Raw genomic sequence first — 23,788 nt, forward strand, 5'->3', positions numbered from 1 at the left:
GTATATTCTTTTTTTTTTTTTGTCCTTTTTGAGACCGGCCGCACCACGCTCAGCCAGTGAGCGCTGTGAGGCTGTGAGCGCACCAGTCATCCCTACATAGGATCTGAACCCCGCGGCGGGAGCGCTGCTGCACTCCCAGCGCTGCACTCTCCCGAGTGCGCCACGGGCTCGGCCCTTTTATCCACCTTTTAATTAAATTAGTGCAAAGAAGGATTTTGACCTTATTGACTCTAAAGGCTGAGCTATAATTCCCTGATTTTCTGGGAATATTAAGTAACCCGATCTCCCTCTAAATGACATTTTTCTTGCCAAAACAGTGCTTGCATAAGTGGCCTGTCTACTTTGACACTGTCAAAGGCAGGAAGAGCCTGCCCCTCATCAGAACAAAGAACGAACCCTGCGCATGAGAATGCCCTAGTCCACAGTTTCATAAAATGTGGTCAGACTCATTCTAATCATGATTTTTAACCAAACAAGTCATTTATTCTTTCTACCTTGTGCTAGACACAGGGGTCATGCTTCTGTCTGGAAGGACTACTCAGATTAATTTGAATAAAAGTCACAACAGGACTGTTTTGTATTATCAGCATGCAATCACGTTTGTGGACAAAAGCTCACAAGCCTAGGCAGATAAGGCGTTTAAGTATCTAAAGTAGCTTCTTTACCGGGCTTGTGAAGTTGTAACAGTGACTGTACTTGGTTCTAAAAGTTAGATAAGGGTTTAGTAATTGTGAAAAATGCTTATTGACAGACTGACTCAGATGATAGTCACTACAGAGGTTTAGGTAATAAGTGAGTGTGATTTAGAGGTGCAGAGGGCAGGCACTCGAAGGAGCAAGGGTACAAGGCGTAGTCCAGTTTTTGGCAAGATGCCAATAGTAAAGCTCAAAACTCATTTCAAAGTAGTTTGAGCGTAATAAAACCCTCGTCTTAACTTCCTGGTCTCACGGAGCTGGGCTCTCCCCTCACTGCAGAAGGCATGCTGGTCAGATATGGAGAGAGCTCTTCTGGGTCTCTGAGATGCGTGGGAAGGAGGGCCAGTTTGGGGGAGCTTGCCTTCGGGAAGGCTCTTCCACCTCATGCTGCTTTTCTATTTTCTACTTTTGTAAAGCACAGAGGACCAGCAAAGACAAGGGCGGCATCTTCAAGTTGCAACCCTGCAGTTTCACCCCACAGTCTGTGCTGTCTGGCTTCTCCCATACTTTATGGGAACTGCCAACTGGACTAAACTCCCTGCCTTTTAAGTTCTCTGTCAGATAACACTTCCTGATCACCAGGGCCACTCAGTTCTCATCGTGCCCTTTTAAGATGGTGTTTCAAGTCCAGGAAGAAAAGCAGGAAAGATGAGCCTAAAGAATCAAGAGGGAAAACCCTAAAATAATAATGACGACAAAAACATCTCTAGCAGTTTACTTGACATGATAATTATCCAATTGCTCACTTTCTCCTCCAGTTCCCAAGTCCTTCCTGAAGCATTAGAACAGAACTGGAAATATATGTATGTGTGTTTGTGTATATATGTATATAAATATATAAACATGTCTGTGTATTTTTAGTGGCTGGCTGGTATGGGGATCTGAACCCATGACCTTGGTGTTATTACACTGCACTCTCACCAACTGAGCTATCTGGCCAGCGCTTATATTCTTAATTATCGGTTTCCTGGAAAAGCCTCAGTTTGCAAAGATGACATCGAGAACATTCACAGATGCTGCACAGTGACCTGTCTCTGCTTCTGGTANTGTCTGTGTATTTTTAGTGGCTGGCTGGTATGGGGATCTGAACCCATGACCTTGGTGTTATTACACTGCACTCTCACCAACTGAGCTATCTGGCCAGCGCTTATATTCTTAATTATCGGTTTCCTGGAAAAGCAAAGATGACATCGAGAACATTCACAGATGCTGCACAGTGACCTGTCTCTGCTTCTGGTAGGACATGTCCTGTGAGAAGTGTCTGATTGAGCGGGTGGTCAGAGCTTGTACTTATGGCTCAGTGATTGATAACCAGCCACCTGCTCTCCTCTCCACAGTTAGAATTAAAAGGAAATGATTGAGGCGATTGGAACAGAAATAGTGTAAATATAGCAATTAAAGAATCCCACAATACTCCATTTTTTATTTCACCGACTGAGTGACACGCGTCCTACAGAGCAAGCTGGCATCTGGCTGGCTCAGCCTGGCGGCCAGCATGTGCGAGCAGGTGCTGCTGGTGGGCCGATTACCTGATGCTTCCTCCTCCTCCTCAGAGTCCTCCTCCTCCTCCTCCTCCTCCCCGTCCTCCTCCGACTCCTCACTGTCTTTGCCACACTCGCCCCTCTTGGCTTCTACAGAGCATCCCTCGGGCTTCTCCAAACTGGCAGTCAGGTTCAACAGGGTGAGGTCAGGAAGGCTGCCTTCGGGGTGGGCCAGTCTGTGGGCGGAGAGCGGCAAGTCAGAGGATGGAGGGGTGTGAGCAAGTCAGAGGACGGAGGGGCNCTCCTCCTCCTCCTCCTCCTCCTCCCCGTCCTCCTCCGACTCCTCACTGTCTTTGCCACACTCGCCCCTCTTGGCTTCTACAGAGCATCCCTCGGGCTTCTCCAAACTGGCAGTCAGGTTCAACAGGGTGAGGTCAGGAAGGCTGCCTTCGGGGTGGGCCAGTCTGTGGGCGGAGAGCGGCAAGTCAGAGGATGGAGGGGTGTGAGCAAGTCAGAGGACGGAGGGGCAAGTACAAGGAGGTAAAAGATAATGAAATCAGCGCATGGACAAAGACCTTGCAATGTGGGGTGTTAGCATCTTGTCACTTGTTTTTGGTTTGTTTTAAGTTCTTTCTAAGAACAGACTGTAAACTCAGGTTTGTTAGCTTTTCTAATTCAGGTGCTAATGATTACTGAATCATAAGCGCTATCGACACCTAAACTTGACATTCTTCCCAGAGGAGAAAACGGTCAGAGTTTAGGGTGCAGAAGCATGAAATGGCATCGTGGAGAGCAAGCATTTCATGGCTTCACAGGGGACTTACTCATTTTGGTGGATTGGTAATTTTTTCTTGATGCTGCTCAAAGTAATTGAAATAGAAAGGAAAAAAAGGGAGATGAAAACAGAAGAGTTACAGGACTGTCAGAGATCACGTCGCATGCTACATATCACCCACGATTGCATTCCTGGGGCCGCTTGCAATAACGTCCTAATGCCAAGTGCATTCCAGGAGGGCATCGACAGCGTGCGTTTGCTACGAACCCTGGGCTCGGCAACGGACTTGAGAATGGACAGGATTGCGGGTTTGTAAGGGAGAGAACATACAGACTGCTGAGGCAAATTACCATGCTTTCATGTGCTACTTAGGGAGTGAAACTCCCAGAGAGAAGGCTGTTACTGCAGCTGCTACTATGACTGCATAGCAACATGTCCTCAAGCCATGATGGCCTCAAACTGTAATGCCATGGGCAGGGCACAGTGAGGGAAGATTGCAAAAGGAGGGAATCAAAGAAAAACACTGGAGGAAGCCTTTTGGAGGTAGGTCCAGAAAACCTACTTGTAGAACCGTGTAATAATCTGCAAGAGCTCTGGGACTGGGTAGAGCTGGGAGTAGAAGAGAAGTGAACCTCTCTGCTCTCTGTGTGTAACCTCCGACCTCCACATTTGCTGAGGGCATGGGGAGCTGCAGAGGCGGGTCTGCACAGATGCAGATTTCAGAGGCAGAACTAGCTGCAGTTTGCTAGAATGAACAGCTGTATCAACTCTCCAGGAAAGCCTGTGCACCTTAATTCAGCACTTTTCCCCCTAGCAAATAAAAAAAAGATCTTGATTTTCCAAAAACTAAATAAAAGCACACTCTAGGAAAAACATTCCCCAAAACTTCAGGCTAAGGAAGTCACAATACTTGTAATTCTTTACTGATCATCATGTGCAAATTATCCAATGATCACATGAAACATGTTTACTTTGGGACTCCAAATAGATATGGTGAAGAACTGGATTCTCAAAGAACCCCCTCCAGCACTTCCTCAGATTCGACCATCTTGTATTCCTTTCTCCACAGGGAGTTTATTATCTTTTCTCTGTGCTTTCTTTAACTTTACTGATAACGTTATTTCCTTGCTTTTATTATGATTGTGGCTCCGGGCTCCAGGAATCAAAGAAAAACACTGGAGGAAGCCTTTTGGAGGTAGGTCCAGAAAACCTACTTGTAGAACCGTGTAATAATCTGCAAGAGCTCTGGGACTGGGTAGAGCTGGGAGTAGAAGAGAAGTGAACCTCTCTGCTCTCTGTGTGTAACCTCCGACCTCCACATTTGCTGAGGGCATGGGGAGCTGCAGAGGCGGGTCTGCACAGATGCAGATTTCAGAGGCAGAACTAGCTGCAGTTTGCTAGAATGAACAGCTGTATCAACTCTCCAGGAAAGCCTGTGCACCTTAATTCAGCACTTTTCCCCCTAGCAAATAAAAAAAAGATCTTGATTTTCCAAAAACTAAATAAAAGCACACTCTAGGAAAAACATTCCCCAAAACTTCAGGCTAAGGAAGTCACAATACTTGTAATTCTTTACTGATCATCATGTGCAAATTATCCAATGATCACATGAAACATGTTTACTTTGGGACTCCAAATAGATATGGTGAAGAACTGGATTCTCAAAGAACCCCCTCCAGCACTTCCTCAGATTCGACCATCTTGTATTCCTTTCTCCACAGGGAGTTTATTATCTTTTCTCTGTGCTTTCTTTAACTTTACTGATAACGTTATTTCCTTGCTTTTATTATGATTGTGGCTCCGGGCTCCAGCCCTCTCCTCATCTGTTCTTAGGTAAAAGGCTGCCCTGCTCTCCGTACTGTCAGAGTGGACAGCATTCCTCTATTGGTCTGTTCGCCCCGCCTTTGCTTATGCATCCACAGCCTTGCACGGTTCTCGGTGTGCACTTCTCTACCTGCCCCTGCATCGTTTCACTCCAAGAATGTTTTCTGAGGACCCTCATCTTGAAGGCAGAAATCCAGCATTGCCCTACTCACCTCCCTTGCAAAACGCAGTGCTGTGCTTGATGTACGCTATGATTCATTGCATGGTGGGTGAAGAAATTCTATGTACTGGAGAGGCCTTCTTATTTGAAACAGAAGAACAAATTATGTGACATGGAGACTTGAAGAGGCTCAATTCTGTCCTAGGACTTGACTTTGGAAAGGTATACATTAAGCTAGTTTTCATTAAAGAACACGGAAACTCTACCATTGTAAAATGTCATTAGTCCAAATTCCATCTATTTTTAAATATTCTAATTTGGAATATGTGGAACTTGAAGAGGCTCAATTCTGTCCTAGGACTTGACTTTGAAAAGGTATACATTAAGCTAGTTTTCATTAAAGAACACGGAAACTCTACCAGTAAAATGTCATTAGTCCAAATTCCATCTATTTTTAAATATTCTAATTTGGAATATGTGGAAATGTAAACGACAGTCATCCCATTTATTAGACTCTTTTAAAAAAGGAGATGTCTTACAAATTTGTAGTGTTTATAATATAAGCAATATTTAAGGAATGTATAATGTTTAAGATAAATTAAGTTTTAGAACTCGTAAGCACTTTTAGAAGATTGTATTTACATGTAAGCAATTTAATATCACATCTTAAATATGTGCAGTGTAATCCCTCCAGAAAAACCTATGGCAGGATTGGATACAACGGCCTCAGTTTTTTTATGTGTAGAAGAAATAAACATGACTCCTGTTAAAATATTTTAATTCAAACTGTTTACTAAATCAGTTTGAACTTTTGCACAACTATTCATGTTATTAAAATGTTATTAAAGACCCACTGTCCTCAATACACTCCCCTATCTCATACCCTGTAAGGTAATGTCTACGTTTTAATCAATCCATAAGCTGAACTGAAGGTATACCACACTTTCAATCCAGAAGTAACATTTACAAACACATTATTCTCCTTATAAAACAACATGGAATATAAATAAATAAGTTATGGGGGAAAGAAAGCTTATTTACTTTATAAAAGGATTCACCCTACCATTCTAATGAATTACTATTAATTCATTAAATAGTTCCCTATTAAAAATTGGACACACTTTACATACAGCATTACAGGAGCACATGTAAAATGGGAGAGAGGTATGTTTGGTAACGTTTCCTCTGGGGCATAGCCCTGGCCTCTCGACATGTTAATATTCTTACAAAAATTTCCAGTGCAATCTAGAGATTTCACTGGAAAAAAGGTAGTGCTAAAGTTGGAATGCTTCAACTTTTTAATTATTTTGGGCAACTTTGCACTTTGACACTTCTATGAACTCCTGAGTGAGGTCACTGGCCTTGTGACTTGGGGTAACGGGCATAGGCTTCCTCTCCAGAGATAATTGTGGGAGTAGTGGCCTCAAACTTCATATTTGCTGTGCCTGGAGCCCATCACACTGGCTCCTGCCCTCTTCCGTGTCCCAGCCACTTCCCCATTAGGCACATGCTGAATGCTTTATGAGAAACACAGAGAAAAAGAGTTGTTCCTTATGTCTGGAGGGTTAAGATTTAAATAGTCGCTCAAGATTTCTAGCTCAAGTCTGTAATCTCACTTCTCTACCATCAGCTAAAAACCTGAGGTTGACTTTTCTCTCAGGCTGCCACTAAAACTGCCCCTGAAAGAAACCAGCAAACCCTCATCCCTCCTGCATTGGCAGTCTGCAGAGGGACTCACAACATTTTCCACACTTCCCTTCCTTCTAGAAGTCCTGACTGCTAGGGTTCACTACCCTGTTGTCTGCCTTAGGATTTTACCCAAGAGGAAGAGAATGGAATAGAAAACCATCAAATCTTCAGAGTTATTTTGTTAATTGGACTTATTGCGAAATACATGTTTCTACTAACTAAATTACTAGCTTTATTACTAATGACATGAAGTTATGGGAGTAAATATTTTAATTCACCTACTTGATAAAGAAAAGTAGCAAATTAGGTCCCAACGGCTCTTTTCTCTGTACTCTCAGGGCACATTGAGGATAGATCTGTGCACAACACACATCAAAGCTGCTTTTTACTATGTGTGGACAATGCATGTGTTATCTCCCCAGCGAGACAATGGCATCTTAAGGTAGGGCCATGTCTCAGTGCCATCTCTGTACCTTTTGTGGTATGCAAACATATTGTGAAATCTGGTGATGTAAAAGGATTCCTTCTTCAACAATATACTGATCTTTCAAGTAGAGGTATATTTGAAGAAACTGATGTTTTAAAACCATATATTGTTGTGATTATTTTCACTTCATTCAGAAAATAACTATTAAGTATCAACAAATGGGTAAGGCCCTGGGGTGGGTGATTTGGGGACATCGTAGTGAATTATACACAACGCTCAGGCATGAGGTGCTTATGCCTCTAGCGAGGGAGATAAGACAAGCAGCTGGACAGAGGACTGGAAGGCAAGTGTCAGGACAGCAGCAATGATAAAGTGCTACGGGAATTCAGAGGGAGGGCAGATTACTTTTAGCAGGGATGTTGGCATTTATGAGAAGGTTTGTGGAGGAAGTGGTTCTTGAGCTGAGCTCTCAATTGTGTGGTCAAGAGGGAGATAAGCTCTCAGGCAAGCCTTGAACTAATGCTCAGAGAACCAAATGAATGGAATATGTCTGAACCAAGACCAAAGGCTGAGCACCAGCTGAAGACCCTGGACAGCCTCCACATCCACTCGTCAGCACCATTCGGTATTGACACCAAAAGGTGCAGTTTGCAAAATACATCCATGAACATACCTGAAGGCCACGGTCCACTACCTGACAACATGAGTTTTCATTTACAGAGCAGTAAAGAGTTCAGCACACCAAGAAATACTTTTTAACAAAAAACAAGAAGAAACATTGAAGTACCCACCTATTGATTATTAGATATACGCGGCCATTGACTTTGGCATGGCTACGAGGTGAGAGATGGAGGCACAAGGAGGCAATGGAGACAGGTGGAGAGAGAGAGAGGAGATTGTTAGACAGAGAGGCATGGAAGGACTGTCTCGTTAGCTTCCTGTCCTCAGGTGGACCATCATCCGCACAGATCTCCTGCCTTGAAGAAGAGTCTAGGCAGCAAGATTCAGTAGCAATGTGAAATTACATGTGTCCTGGAAAGTGCTCGAACAGCAAGTCTCTCCATCCTTCTTATCCCTGTCCATCTCATGCAATTGATTAAAAATTTGTAACATTTACGTTTTTCAAGGTACACTTTATCAAAAAAACTAAAAGATTTTTGCTCCTTCCCCAGAATTTAAAAGAAAAAATCCTACTCAGTACCATAGTCAACACACTCTTCTGTGAGGTTTTCTAAAACTGAAGTTAAAAAAAAAGATATTTTATTTCTACCTGCATAACAATACTTTTCAAAGTACATCATGGGCAAATTAAAGTGATATAAAAGTAATGGGTATTTAAATAGTTCTTAGTAAATTGTTATCAATTATATAATATATAATGAATATATTATATTGTAATTATATTATAATATATATTAAGATCAATAGATAAGTGAAATGATATCCCTGAGATTGCTCACTTACAAATAATAATAGTTTCTTTTTTTGCACATTCTGTAAACAATAAATTCTGCTTCACACACAAGTGACATCTGCCTACACTTAACGTGTGTACAAACACACATACACACACAAAGTAGACAAAACAAGAAAGAACAGTGGGATATTTACAGAAACGATAGTGCTGAAATAAATTTAATGAACACAATGAATTGGTTATTCCCAAGTTGTGGGCCCTTTTCTGTAAAGCATCTAGTAAGGAGGTGGAGCAGAGAAAGCAGGGCACAACAGCCAATCCCAGCTCTGAAAACCTCAATATAGTCATTAGATAAGGACTTCAGGAGCAAAAATATTATGGGGTGAAAATTATTAGTAAGAAAAATGATACAATGGGAAAGAGTTGCTAAGATGATGGAACCATATCATATGATCAAAGTTAAAATTTTGGGAATTTTATATCAAACTCTTGCATGAAATCCCAAAATACCACATTTGAGTGCGTTCTTCAGATTCCCACAGGCTCTAGAAGCCTTTTTTTCACAGAACTAAAAATGAGGGTCGGCCCGGTGGCGCACTGCTACAGTGCGCCGCTTGGGAGCGTGGCGGCGCTCCCGCCGAGGGTTCGGATCCCACATACAGACCGGTTCCCGCTCACTGGCTGAGCGAGGTGTGGGTGCAACACTGAGGGTTGCGATCCCGTTGCCGGTCCCGGTCCGGTACGGGCGCAACACTGAGGGTTGCGATCCGTTGCCGGTCATGAAAAAAAAAAAGACAAAAAGGAAAAAAAAAAAAAAAGAAAAATGAAATCCCTTGTCCCTAAACTTGCCAGATAGCTGACTTGACATACTCTGTCCCCACCCTCTTCATTTCCTTGGAAAATTAACTTAAGGGAATGCTGAGGGCCGAGGCACTATGCAAGGGGAGCAAGCAATGAGTGCAGACTGCTCGGGTCATTCAGGTCTCCTCTCTTCTCTCACCATGGCACGGAGCGCAGGTGAGGGCTGTGAAGCGGCAGCTGAGGAAACAGAGTGTGCATATCCTGGCATGGGGCCACGGTCCTTCCCCAGAGCCTGCATAATTAAACACTGCTATACATACTTAAAGGGAACTCCGTAGACCAAATTCAATTTTCACATATGCTAGGACCAAAATCTATCATTCTTTACGTTGGTAAAATCTTTGCTGAGCCATTTTGTCTTCTGCTAAACTGATCCTGAAAATCTCTACTTTTCTGGGTCAATTGTGCCCTATATCTGTGTTTGATTGCATGACAGTACACTCAGGCACATGGCAATAAGAATAACAGCAGAAAAAGCTCCTGCGTACTAGAGGAAATTTAATGAGAAGAAAATAAATATGGGAGAGAAGAAAAGGTATTTAAAAGAAAAAAATTTTAAAAAGGTGTCATTAGCAATTATCAATAATTACATGTCTTTCACAAACATACAAATCTGCTCTTCTAACTGAAAGATTTTCCTTAATTACTGAATATAACTTTTGAAAAAAAGAAGGGAGAGTGTTTATAATTAAATGATGTATGTTACATGGCCAAAGTTAAATATCAAATACTAGTTTTATACACAGATATTACAAGAAATGTCAAAAGAATTATCAAATAATAATTTTTTTTTTTTTTTTTGTCTTTTGTCTTTTTTCCGTGTCCGGCAACGGATCGCAACCCTCAGTGTTGCCCCCGTACTGGACCGGGACCGGCAACGGGATCGCAACCCTCGGTGCTGCTCCCACGCCTCGCTCAGCCAGTGAGTGGGAACCGGTCTGCATGTGGGATCCGAACCCTCAGGCGGGAGCGCCGCCGCGCTTCCCAAGCGGCGCACTATCCAGTGCGCCACCGGGCCGGCCCTCAAATAATAATTTTTAAAAATTATTAACAACTCTCTTTTTAATGCAGGTGTTGTCTTTGGGTGATGTTTCCTGCCTTCAAGTTAGTCAATGAAAATATCTCCTAGTAGTCCCTGAGCTGCTGCTGCTTTTTTTTTTTTTTAAGGGAAATTTTTCTTATTTTTTTATTCTAAATTTTAATTTTTATATTTTGGCAGCTGGCCGGTATGGGGATCTGAACCCTTGACCTTGGTGGTGTTACAAGGCTGTGCTCTAACCAACCGAGCTAACCTGCCAGCCTCTTGATTTTCTAATAACTACTTTATTTCTACTAATACTTGGTTATCACTGAAGGAAGCAGGAGTGAGTATATAGAAAGCATAAGCCACTGGCCCCATCCACACTCTCCTCCCTGCTGGGGTGTTGGGAGGGGATAGGTTTCAGCTAAGCCTGATTATTTATGGTGGCAAAATGACATAGGAAATAATGACTGTCATAAGAAATAATACCTCTTGGTTCCATTGGTTGAGTCATTGACATATGGACAGTCACCTGGAGTATACTCAGAATAAAAACTAAATGTAATCTTAAGTTAGACAAAACACATAAGAAAAATAAATCTGCTAGTCATAAATAAAGATTATTGAATGTTTTTTATCATCAAATAAAATGTTTCAAAATTGTCCATAATTCCAGTTCCTACTACAGCAGAAAATTGAAAGTTTATTATCTTATAAAATGTACATGATGAAATCCTACTTCGTCTTCTATTGACATATTCATTTTTTCCCTTGAAATCAAAGAATTAAAGGGATTTTCAGCCATGGCCTCTGTACTTCTCTTAGCTCTTTTCTCTCTATTTGCTTAACAAGTGTTTTTCCAAGAACCGAGTCATAGGCTAAATATGAGGCAGAGAGGACAATCATTGTTAGCACTCACTGGAAGAATGCTTATAACTTCCCTTTGATGGAACAGACTGAGGGACTTGAAATAACCTGTGTGGTTTGAACAAACACGGGCAGGAAAAGTACCATCCCACCTGTTACCTGCAAACAATTCATATTTACTGATAAGGAGAAAACAAAAGTGATCTGCTAAAATAAGATGTAGTCTTTGCTTTCTCTTCTCAAATGTTATTCTAGTTACTAGTAGATTACAGACTCTCTCTTTTTAGCCAAGGTTCTTCTCTTCCAAAATGGAAGGGAAAATTCTACAAATCATCTTTTCGTACGTTCTCACCGTGACTTTCTTACTGGTGGTCAGTGTAACGTAAGACTCATCCTCTGAATTAGATTCTGTAAAGGTTCTAAAAACACATCCAGCCCAGCCTACACATGAAATACACATCACCAACTCTCAAATATTTTAGTGTGCACAGCTACTCAGCATCTACTCTCATGGCTTTCAAGATTACTTCACATTAACCAGTCATAAATCACTACCAATTATTTCAGAAAATTTCATCAAATATTCTACACTTTTTCTTTCTTTTTTTCTTTCACTCACAGGTTGATGCTCAGGGAAACTTCAAGTTTCAGGGAGAAAGAAGAAAAAGTTTCAAGAGATTGATTGTACAGTGAGGAGATTATAGTTAACCACGACGCACTGCAATCTTGAAAAACATAAAGAGTGGGTGTTACGCACTCTCACCGCACAAATGCTAACCGTGTGAGGTGCTGCCTTTGCTGTTAGTTAGGTGCAACCATTCCACAATGTGTATTCACTGCAAGACATCATGTTGTCCACGATAAAAACACACAACACTATCTGTCAATCTAAAAAAGAATAATAATTGAAAAGGAAAGTTCAAGAGTGAAACTCTACGTTAGATTACTGGCTTCCTGCAGGCTGGCCAAGGCTGACCTGCTGACAGAAGAGGTGAGTGTTTCTTCTATTCGCTCACCTGTAGATGGTGTTGTCTTCCTTGTTAGGAATGGACTTGAGGTCTGTGAGCTCCAGGAATTGGTCATGGAAATAGTGAAGGTGTAAGATGCACACCAGCAGAAAGGAGGTTGGGATGAATATGCGAGTGAACAGCTCAGCTACAGTAAACTGCTTTAAGCCCAGGTCCTCCAGCCTGTAAAACAAAACAGAAAGCAACAAAGACAGTCTCTGCTGCAAACTGCGTCACAGTCTTCCACTCCTGTCACTCACACCATTTGCTGCATCCTCTCCCCCACACGTTCCAGTCTGGCATCTGTTTCCACCAGTACAACTAACCTGCTCTTACAATTGTCAGTAACAACCTCAACACTGCCAAACTTAGCGTCTACTTCTCCAGTGTTGTTTAACTCAAGCCCTAGTCCTTCCTGAAACAATGCTGGTCTGGAAGCACCACACTCTCTGGGTTTCCTGTTCCACCACTATCTCCTCCTCTGCTGCTGGACCTCTGGGGACTGAAATATCCCCAGTACTCAGTTTTGAGTATCCCCCAGATGATCTCACTAGACCCGTGGATTTATAAAACATCTTTACACCAAGGACTCAAATGTGCATCTACAGCACAGCCCCCACCTGTGGACTCTCACACCCAAATTTCTATTGGAAATTGCTTGTTTCATTGTTACTTGTACTTAGTGTTTTCGAAACAGTTTTCTTGATTGCCCTCTCTTCCTTGGCAAAGCTGTCTCTACCCCCCTCTCCCCACTGTCGTCCACCTTGGGCCACTACATGGCACACCTGTCTACCCTGAGCAAAGTTCAGAAATCAGGAAGGCTTTTGTAGTTCTTTCTTTTCCTTCATCTCTCATTCATCCCCTTTCCTCCAGCCTCCCAAGCCCTGTCTCTACACCTCTGCCCCTGCTGGCCACCTGGTCATGTTGATTGCATTGTCACACATCACTTTTTCTCAGCTAGCAAAGAGATATTTAGACTCAAAAATTCCACCAAGAATAAATTACAAGCCACACTGCCTGCAGGGGCAATGTGTCAAACTCCGTTCCCTCTCTGGGCCTTTGCATTTGCTGCTCTCCCTCCTGGAATACTCTTCCAGACCTCTGCCCTCAACTTGCATTTTCCCTAAGATAAGCTCCTTCTTAGCCTTCAGGTGGAGTTTAAATGACACCTCCTTCATGAAGCCTGCCCTGAGCATTCTATTTAAGGTTTCCCCATTATTTACTACCTCAGCTGGTTGGATTTCCAGACTAAATTTCAAAAGTTTACAGAAACAAATCAAAAACGGATAGAGCATTATCTATTACAGGCACAGGAAAAACTACCACCTCATCATCACAAGACTAATAGTACTTGCAGAAATTTCTTTCTCTATGGCACTAATCACTCCTTAGAATCTAAGTGCCAGCACCATAAATGAGGAAAGGCTACTGCTTTGTAAGTCCATGAACCTACCTAAGAACTGAAGAACTAAGCTCAAATTTGAAGAGCAAAAAGCATGACTAAGTACCAATCAGGTGTGCTGCACGTGGAACTGACATTAGAAAAGGTCATCTCATTAAAATTGGGCTGAAAATTTATTTTTCAATTAATATTCGTGTACTTACTATGTTCCAAGCTCAGAGCTAGGTAGAGAGAACACAAAGATCACTAAATCATAAAGCCTGTTTTCAAGGAACTTACAGACATTGATGACATCATATTTTACTAAAATCTTCCTTAAAGATGTTCAGAACAATATGTATTCAAGTCTCCATCCTATTAGTCATTTTTACATCCCGTCATATACCAGAATCACTCACTTTTCTTTTTTCAATCCAGTCATATTTTGCCACAGTCCAGGGAAGTTTTCAAACTGATACGTGTATATAAAGATAAGCACCAGCATAGTGTAAATAACCACAGACATCCAAAAATACTTTAGAATTCTCCTCCACCATTCATAGTGCACCTGTGAATCAGACATTGAAAAACAAACAAGAAAAAAAAAATCACAAAGCTGTTTGGTTCACACACACACACACACACAACACACACACACATACACGCACACGTTTTCTGATCCCAAAGCCTGCAATACAAGTTACGTGGGAATCCTCCACTATTTTAGATTATCTAGCCACTGCTCTCACAAAAATATAATCCAATTATACAGATTTCTTTTTTATTAAGAATTTTTGAAAAACATATGAATTTTTTTTCTGACTTTTTAAGAACTCAAAATTTTAAAACAGTGAATAGGTTGAGTCATTTCCCACTGCAGGATTCTTAGGATGTAACGTGTGAATTTCATCAATCACTTTATATGACAGTCATGGGATTACAGTAAGTTAGAGTCTCTGCAAGGAAGCTCATGCTTGCATATGTTTCTGGGACACATGTGAGAATTAAAAAATTGAGGATATTTGTGACCTACCTGATACAGGGCCACACAGAACAGGAAGAGCACCATGTAGATGATTTTGTACATGACAATTTTACCCTCGAAGCTGACGAAGAAGAACATGCCTCCACAGACATAGATCCAGTACTTGATGAACACAGCCACCACCAGATTGCCCAGCACTTTCATGACATCCTGGTCATCTTCCGCTTCTGCTTCCTCTTCCTCTCTCCCCTCCTCCTTTCTCTCTTTCTTCTCTTCCTCGGCTTCCTCTTCCTCCTCCTTCTCTCTGGGCTCTCCTTCCATTTGTATATCTTCAAGTTCCTCATCTTCAAAACAGAAAACTGTGCTCTTAAACTTACCTGGTTACCTGACCAGAACTGTACTGTGACTGTGTGTGACATAGGTGGACATGGAAACATACACTTTATGAGTTACTCTATGATTGGAATGACTGCAGACTGCTCTAATAAACAAGGTGAAAATTATGACTAATGAACAGTCAATTTTCATAACTTTCCTGAGATATAGTTTAAAAGAAAATAAATTTAGTAATATTTTTGTACTGATCTTTTTATAGCACCTTTTTCATTTCCAATAACCAATGATAACTTTAAGTACTGCAGGATCTATAAAAATTAATAGGCAACAATAGCACATATCAAAATGATTATATCATTTTTGAATTGTAATCATTACATGGCTCTAGATAAGACAAGTAGTACTTTACTGAATGTAGTTAATACTAACAATCTTAACCAAAAAGCATCCTTTTAAATAACTAAAAGTTAATTTTAAAAGCCAAATATAATTTAATTTAAATTAAATCTAAAGAATAAGTATAATTTAACAAAGTTTAAGCAATTTTATGTATTGGAATTAAGAACTTATTTTACTTTGCTTTAAAATATGCTAATATATAGGACTCATCTCTGTGTCATCAAGGCTACCTAAAATTTGAGTAATTTGCTCAAACAATAAATTATCAATTCAGTCTTCACACAGTTAGGGGGGTAAAAATGAAGTGAGTTATCAGAGAAACTATTGACCTCAAATTAACCGTTCTTTACAAAAATTAACTGGTTAATCATTCTGAGTGGAGACATCCAAACTCATGTAGGTAAGACTTAAATCTTATAGACAGACTTTTGTTGCTTAAAAAACAACTCAGTGGTTAAGTCTAAGTAAATTATAAAAAATACGTAAGTTGATCTGTGTTGTTTTTCTTATGGTTTCCAGGGTCATCTCAAGGTTACCCACTTCTGTGAACATTTATAGCCTACTTTGCCAACCTTGCTGACAGTCTCCAATCCATTCCACAAACATAATTCCTTGACATATACAGGGAGTTAGGGGAAAAGTTCTTCTCGTTTTACCTATATGGCAGGTCTAAAACCACAGAGGTGATGATAAAAACATAAACCTACTTTCTTTTTTCTTTGTGATATATTATTTTTAGAAAGGGAGAGGATTTAAGTTTAAAACATTTGTCTGTTTCTTGGTTCTAATACTTACTAAAAGTTTGACCCCAGAAAAATCATTTAATGTCTCTGACCCTCAGTTTTTTCTTCTGTTGGGAGTCACTTTTTTGAGGATCAAATGACACATTTTAAAAGCTGCTTGTAAATTCATGTATACTTTAAAAGTTACATACTAAAATATTGGTATTTATTGCTCCAAGTTAATGTTTGGCCTCCTAGTCTGAAGCATAGAGGCTTTCTGGAGTATTTGGGGCTCTTTCTCTGTAATTTTGCTGAACACAAAATTCTCCAGTCACACACTGTACACACTAATGTACCTTTTTCTTCATTTTCCTGACTTCCAATTTTGACTTCAGATAAAAGAGCTTCCTTTTCTTGAAGGGCTTTTTGCTCTGTGAGGTGCTGCCTCAGCAGTAGCCAGAAAGTAATAGTGAAAAGAATCTGAAATTATAGATTCACAAAACGAGATTTAAGCAACCATTTGCCGTGTAAACACATCCCAACAAACATAACATTTCCTTCACATTTCAGTGGGAGCACAATAAATAAACCCTTTTATTTGCGATAGGGTTAAGACAGCCACTTGATTTCAATGGAAAGCCAGGGCTTTCAAATCCCCTTTCCTGAGAGGCTCCCGTGTGTCCTGGGGGCCAGGAATAGACTCAGCGCCATGCAAGGCCAATTCAGGAAAATGAACTCAACGGCCCAATTGCTTCCGCCTGGGCAGGAGATGACTTCAGCAATCGGATGAGTCCTCAAGATGCTCATCCGTGATTGCGTCCCTCCTGACGGCGACAGCACTACAATTGTAAAGGAAGATACCTCTGGTATGATACCCCTTTCACTCTGCAATATTCTTTATTTTGAAGAATTCCATACATGAGAAAAATAAAATTTCATCCCAGAAATAGAACCCCTTATTATTGCCATTAATTTTCCAAAGCTGAAGGATGAATAGTTGTAAGTTCCCACACCTTCATATTAATGTTTTCTTGAGCACTAGGGAAAAAATTTTTGACTTGGGGGAGCTCCATTCTTTAGGGAATCCAGTACCTGGTACACAGCATTTTTTTTCTTTTTTGTGATTGCTTTATTGAGATATAATTCACATACCATACAATTCACCTATTCAAAGTATGTAATTTAGTGTATTTGCAGTTGTGCCACCGTCACTACAATCAATTTTAAAACATTTTCTTCACCCTAAAAAGAATCCCCAAGGCAGTCATCGCCTTTTCTTTCCCTCTCAGACCTAGCCAACCACTAATTTATTTTTTGTCTCTATAGGTTTGCCTAATCTGGACATTTTAAGTAAATGGAATTCTATAATATGTGCTCTTTTGTAAGTGGTTTCTATTACTTAGTATGTTTTCAAGGTTTATCCATGTTGTAGCAGTACAGTATTTCATTCCTTTCTTTTTTACCACGTAATATTCCATTGTACGGACATACATTTTATTTATCCATGCATCGGTTGATGAATATTTAGGTTGTTTCTATTTTTTTGACCATGACAGATAATGCTGCTATGAAGATTTATGTGCAAGTTTTTGTGTGGACATAACGTTTTCAATTCTCTTGGGTATATAAACCTAGGACTGGAATTGCTGGTCTTAAGGTAATTCCACATTTAACATTCTGAGGAACTGACAATCTGTTTTCCAAAGTTGCTGCACCATTTTACATTCCCACTAGCAGCGCATGACCATTCCAATTTTTTCACATCTCCAGTAATATTTGGTATTATCTGTCTTTTTTGATTATAGCCATCCTAGTGGATGTGAAGTGGTATTTCACTGTGGTTCATAGTAGGCTTTTAATAAACATTTGCCAAAGAAATAAAAATAAATAAATAGGCAACTAAATGGGTCATTTTTATTTTGAATAATTGTCCACTGAACTATCAATAAACGTCAACTCATCACCTACTTTCAACATAAATCAGTGTGACAAGTCCTGGTAAACATGCCTAGGACCTAATGAAATCAAGAAACAGAGTGTCTACACTTCTGGAAATCTGGCATGAAAATTCTGGAAGTCACTATGAATCAAACTATAGCTGCAAATTGGGAAAGAAGTCTGTTTTTCTAATGGATATTCAGAGAGGTTAGGAGTAATTGGGGCCAGATGGAAAATCCTTCCTGGGGAAGGTGAGTTAAAAGCCAGTTTTAAAGACTATTAGTGGATGTGGTTTGATGGAGTGGGGCAGGAGACTCTAGGGCTTAGCATAGCAGTGCTGCAAAGCAGTTGGGCTGGCTCCTCTGGAGGTGCTCGGGCCTTTGAGGACCCAGCCACATTCTATTTTTCTCTCATTTTTTATTACACTGACTCATCCAGTATTTTGCAAATAGTGTATATTTAGTAGTGTGTTTTTACAAATGTTATTGTGGTAGAGATTCTATGAGTATGGAGTTTTGTTGTTACTGTCTATGGCAAAAACTTGCACTTTTTTTTTTTTTTTACCTCCTGGGTACACAAGTATAAATGCAGACCTGAGTTTTCCAGAATCACTTTTTTTTTTACAGTAACAAATTTATTTCCCAAATTATGTTTCCCTCCCAAAGAATTGTTAATTTTAGATTAGACAGGAAGTAATTCTGCTAGTTTGTTGGCATGCATTTTTAGTCATCTCACTGATCTTCTGAGTCAGGCTGTAATGGATTTACACAGTTAAAAAAATAAGATTTTGAATTTCTCTAAGATTTTGAATTTCTATTATAGAAAAAGAGTAACCTACCAGTTATGCATGAGTGTGTGTTTGTGGGTCGGCATTTACGGGGAAAAAGAGGGTGGGAGAGTGAAAGAAGAGTGTTAGATAAAGGTGATTTCTGAGTGAGAGTATATAATGAGGGATTTTCAACATGCAGTATGGTTTGGGAAAGAAAGTAGGAGTAGGGTAGGTGTGGGGCAGGCATGGGTAAGTGAATGAATAAATGAAATTCCCATGGTTCATGCACACAGGGGATTATGGCCTCACCTTTACCTGTCATTAGCATTCACCTGTTAGGATTTTTTTTACCTTTATAAACCTTCACCAAAATATCTGTTACAAGGACCAATAGTCTACTAAGTACCCCATTTATTCCTGATTGCCTTGGATATTAGGTGTCTGGTAATCTTTAAAGAAGAAAGGTGAATTTCATATGATGTAAATGAGTGTCTCCTTCAGAGATACTAATTTTCCTCTGTCTACACGATTAAAATTTCCAAGGCTCATTCAATACATACACATGATTACTTTTACTATTTTAAAACAAAGCCATCAACATAAAGGAAATGTGTGTTTAGAGTCTGCCACTTTGTTAACAAAACAGTAAGTTGGAAGACTGTAGGGTAAATGCTGGACATAGCCCTAAACCCCCTCCCCGTGCACACCAGAGGTCCCCATCCCCCCTGGGAAACTACCCATGGCCAAGGTAGTTACCCAAGGAAAGGCGCATCTCCTTTAAGACAAACAGAAGACTGGAGGAAGCAGGGACCCTAAGTAAATGAATTAGCTCACTGGTGCTATAGCACTCTGGTGCCAGGAGAGTAGCATGTAGATTAACTTACCTCCTCAGCCTGATCTCCTGTGTACTCTGCGTTTGCTGGGTGAGGGTGTGCGCGGTAAGCTTGCAAATGATTTACACCCCTACTTTGACCTGTTCACTATATAACTGTTGTACATACCCCGTGGTGGCATGGATATCTAGCTGGCTGGCTGCAGTCAGCGAATCCCTAAGTCTAATAAACTGATGTCTCTACTTGCTAGACCTCCAGGTGAGTTCTTTGGAACAGGCAAACACTACCCGAGTGCCTTCTCAGATTTGGGGCTCCCATGATACAAACACCTAATCTTCTGAAATAAAAAATACTAAAGTAGCTCATGAAACTAAATAAGTTATGAAAAGATTATGAATGTTTTAACTACAGATAAAGGCATATCATGTAATTAGAAGGAAAAAAAGCAAGTATCATACTTAGTTTTTGCTGCTAAAAATGTTTTATAGAACATAATTGGATAAAAATGTTGCGATTAATAGTCAGTGATTATCTGTAACAGCAATGTACTAGGCATGTTTTACAAATTGATAATCTATAAAAGAAAGTTCTCTAACCCCTTGAAATATTTTACATTCTATTTTCCTATTTTTCCTGTCTAATTTCTACTATACTACAACTTATACTAAAAATAACTTATACTGTAATTTTTATTTGAATGGAAAGAACTGTCATTTTTAAGTGAAAGTTAAAATCATGATGTAACCATATGTTCATATTTAAATTATAGAGACCTCTAAGCAATATAAATTATTTTTTAGTCTCATATCTGTTCACTTCTGCAAAGCAGTGAATATTTGAGCCTATTTTTGTAAGGTTTTGCTTGGATATGGTTGTTAGATGATTGTGGTTTTGTTTCATTGGTTTATTTTCCTATTTGCCTGTCCACTTACCTTTGAAGCAAGTTCTCCTGGATCTTTCTTTTCTAAAAATCCCGGGACCTTTTTAATTTCAGGAAGTTCAAAGCTCCATATATACTGTAATACCAACAACAGATTTCCATAGATAACCATGAAAGGAGAGCTGATCATGGCATATTTTCTCCTGTTGCGAATCATCCAAAGAGTGCATGACCAAATCAACAACACAAAAGTCAACCAGCTGTGGTAGGTGATGCTCCAAGCCTGCAGGGAGGAAAGAAAGGAAGAACGACAATAGTCCGTACAGCGGGTAGCCCCCACTCTGGTAAGCTAAAAGTTATCTAAAATGAAAAGGTCGATAATATTCAAACTCGAGAGAGGAGAGAATTGTGGAAAATGGAGAGAGACGCCGTGGCTTAGAGAAGGAAGGAAAGGGAACTACTGACTGCGGGAATGAGCCTGCTTTTGAACTTCCTTTAGGGAATAGTCTAAGGCAAAGAGGTCTTCATTCCAAGTCCTTTTCCCTCTTGCCCCAAATCTCTTCATCATTACCCTACTTTGCAGTAAGAAAATAACTGTGTTTTCTCCCTTCTTTTTCCAAAATAGCTTGGAGCCAGCAGTTATTTATGAGTGATGGGTAAGTGTGGGCCACAGCTGGGCTGAGAGATGGACGCCTTGAGAATCCCCAGGTGAAGCATACAAGCTGGGCTTCAGAGGTCAGGCTCAGTAGATGATCCAAGAAGATACACACGATGGAAGCTAGAACATGCACATGAGCAAGTTGTGTGTTAGGACTCCACATGCCCCAAACAATAAAGCCAAGTTAATGGAAGCCAGCCTCAGCTTCTGTCCTGCGGGGGTTAGGAATGAAGAGCCATCAGACCCTTCAGACAAAGGATACATTTTCTTCCATTCACACTAAGCTTTCGGAGAATCAGAAATGTATCTGTGAAACAGCAGCTACCTCAATCTGTAAAGAAGGCTCACAAACACTATTAACTTCAGGAAACCTGTTATTTCTTACCATCATCTCTGATAACGTTTTTTTTTTCTTTGTTTGTTTTATTTTGGTTTTGTAAAAAGACCTTTAAAAATATTTTCTAGATATGTTTGGGGCTAATTGAAATGAATCACATTCAAGAATATTATGAATTACCTAAGGTCCAAAATATTTTACAAATTGGTTTTGCTTCTAGAAATTAGACAGGTATTAAGATAAATCAAGTCAGCGTGGAACAGAACAAACAACTATTTCTCCTAAGCAATTTTCAAATGTGCCCTAAAACACTGCTAGCCAATTCAGTGATATTTGTTGGTTACAATACATGATAATTATAATTGGATATTAAAATTGCTTTCATTAAAATTAAGCCTAAGCAATTTTCAAATGTGCCCTAAAACACTGCTAGCCAATTCAGTGATAGTTGTTGGTTACAATACATGATAATTATAATTGGATATTAAAATTGCTTTCATTAAAATTAAGTTAGTGACTGATAACCATTATCAAGTCTAAATTATATTCACGAAAATATTATTGCTTGAAAATAGCATGTCAAAGATTACACAGCATTTAATGGCTTTGCATTAAATAATATACTCATATTTAATGCATTTATCCCAGTATAAAATGTAGACGTAACTTTTTCATTTTTGTGTGATCCAGGAAAATAATCTTCACAGACATTATAATTCCAGCAGACTCCCTCTGACCCCCACTGTTCCTGTTTGGGAGGGTGAGGGTAAATGAGGTAGAAAAAGTTATGAGTTATGAGGATTTTTTAAAAAATTTCTTTCCTTTGTAATGTCAAGTCACACATGCCTTTCAGTTGCAGTAGCTGGGAAGTAGAATCCACATTATGCTGTTTCCTATGTTTGGTTTCAGTATTGTCTGATAGTTTAGTGTATTCGTACTTTGTAGTTTTGAATAAATACATATATTATTTTAACAGACTTGGCTCCTGAAAACTGCTGTTTCTGCCTGTAATTAAAAAGTCTGCTGCTTTCACAGAAGGTAGGCACTTCTAAAACATTAATATTGTGGCTCCACTGAAACATTAAGTGGCACCAGACAAGGGCACATCTTTAATAAAGGATTGTGCTGGTTTTACAATAAATTTTTTCCTATTATGTTACAAAATGTGTATTCAAAGGTATTTTCTAAAGCTCTTTTTCTTTAAAGAAAAGATGTAACATATCTGGCTTAGAGAGAAAAAAAGTAGATTTTTTTGAGTTCAGCATCAGAATTGCAAATTGCGTTTATAATACATTTGATGTTTAACAATCAGAGAATTACTGTAGTTTAAAGTAGAGGTTGATATATAGAAAATGTCAAAAAGTACCTAAGAGCAAAGAAGTAATTTCATTTAAGGAATAGAGCTGGCCACTCCCAAATGAGCATCTTTAATCTCCAGGAGATTTCTTTTTTCTTTCCTCTCATGTGTGGCACTGTTCCTGACTAGAAACTGAAGTTGTTACACACAGTTCATCTGGGAAGCACCTGGACTGTGTGCCTGGGGAAACTGTGTTTAGGTATTTTTTCCCTGGAGTTATAGAATATTTTCATTTTTTATCATCAAAGGGATCTATGGGATGCACACAGCTCATCTGGGAAGCACCTGGACTGTGTGCCTGGGGAAACTGTGTTTAAGTATTTTTTCCCTGGAGTTATAGAATATTTTCATTTTTTATCATCAAAGGGATCTATGGGATCTCATCACTGACTACAGAATTTGGAAGACTTGTGTTTTAAACAAGAGTATTAGGTTTCTCCAAAACAAATCAGATTTCCCAAGAAAATTTGTTTTTAGGTAAGGGAGAGATTAGAGCTTCTTATATCTCCTATGCATAGGCCAAAGGATTGTTTTTGAAGCTGTGATGATGGAGATGGAGAATGTGCCTAGAGGTGCATAGACCTGCATCAACTGAGAGCTCACAATCCAAAGCAGCACTGAGGAATCGTGGTGGTTTATGCTTATGTTGGTAAAAAGTTACTGCAATTAAGGGGGAATAAAGTCTCCTCCGAATCCAAGATGTGACCATAACTCTCACTATCTGAAAGAAATAAAAGCAGCTCATGTTAACCTTGAATACCTTGAATACTTTTCAGAAAAGCTACCAAATATGTCCTCTTAAGTTGGTAAAATAGGGGACAGTCTGACTTAAACTAATTTGAGAAAAGTGTATTAACATTTAAAAGGATAAGTAGAGTTGAAGAGGACATGATTTTGCAATCTATAGAATAAAAATCCCATAAAAAAAAAGACATAACCATCCGTTCTCCACCAAGACACTGAAGAAGA

At 39.7% G+C, this 23,788-nt stretch overlaps 1 protein-coding gene across 1 annotated transcript in view; it reads right to left on the minus strand.

The window, feature by feature from the left end:
- Nucleotides 1-23,788, minus strand: part of LOC103604338 (piezo-type mechanosensitive ion channel component 2-like) — a gene marked incomplete at its 3' end in the record, with an annotated part of 102,556 nt that overhangs the window by 13,659 nt on the left and 65,109 nt on the right. Inside the window, exons 9-16 of the mRNA XM_008588897.1 lie at nucleotides 20,520-20,750; nucleotides 16,404-16,527; nucleotides 14,639-14,949; nucleotides 14,025-14,173; nucleotides 12,234-12,407; nucleotides 7,843-7,884; nucleotides 2,539-2,640; nucleotides 2,225-2,355 (exon numbers count right to left, since the gene is read on the minus strand). Coding sequence (XP_008587119.1) covers nucleotides 2,225-2,355; nucleotides 2,539-2,640; nucleotides 7,843-7,884; nucleotides 12,234-12,407; nucleotides 14,025-14,173; nucleotides 14,639-14,949; nucleotides 16,404-16,527; nucleotides 20,520-20,750 — 1,264 coding nt within the window. The remainder of the gene's footprint in view (nucleotides 1-2,224; nucleotides 2,356-2,538; nucleotides 2,641-7,842; nucleotides 7,885-12,233; nucleotides 12,408-14,024; nucleotides 14,174-14,638; nucleotides 14,950-16,403; nucleotides 16,528-20,519; nucleotides 20,751-23,788) is intronic.

This window comes from Galeopterus variegatus, unplaced genomic scaffold, assembly GCF_000696425.1.
Source record: "Galeopterus variegatus unplaced genomic scaffold, G_variegatus-3.0.2 Scaffold5091, whole genome shotgun sequence".
Classification (NCBI taxonomy): domain Eukaryota; kingdom Metazoa; phylum Chordata; class Mammalia; order Dermoptera; family Cynocephalidae; genus Galeopterus; species Galeopterus variegatus.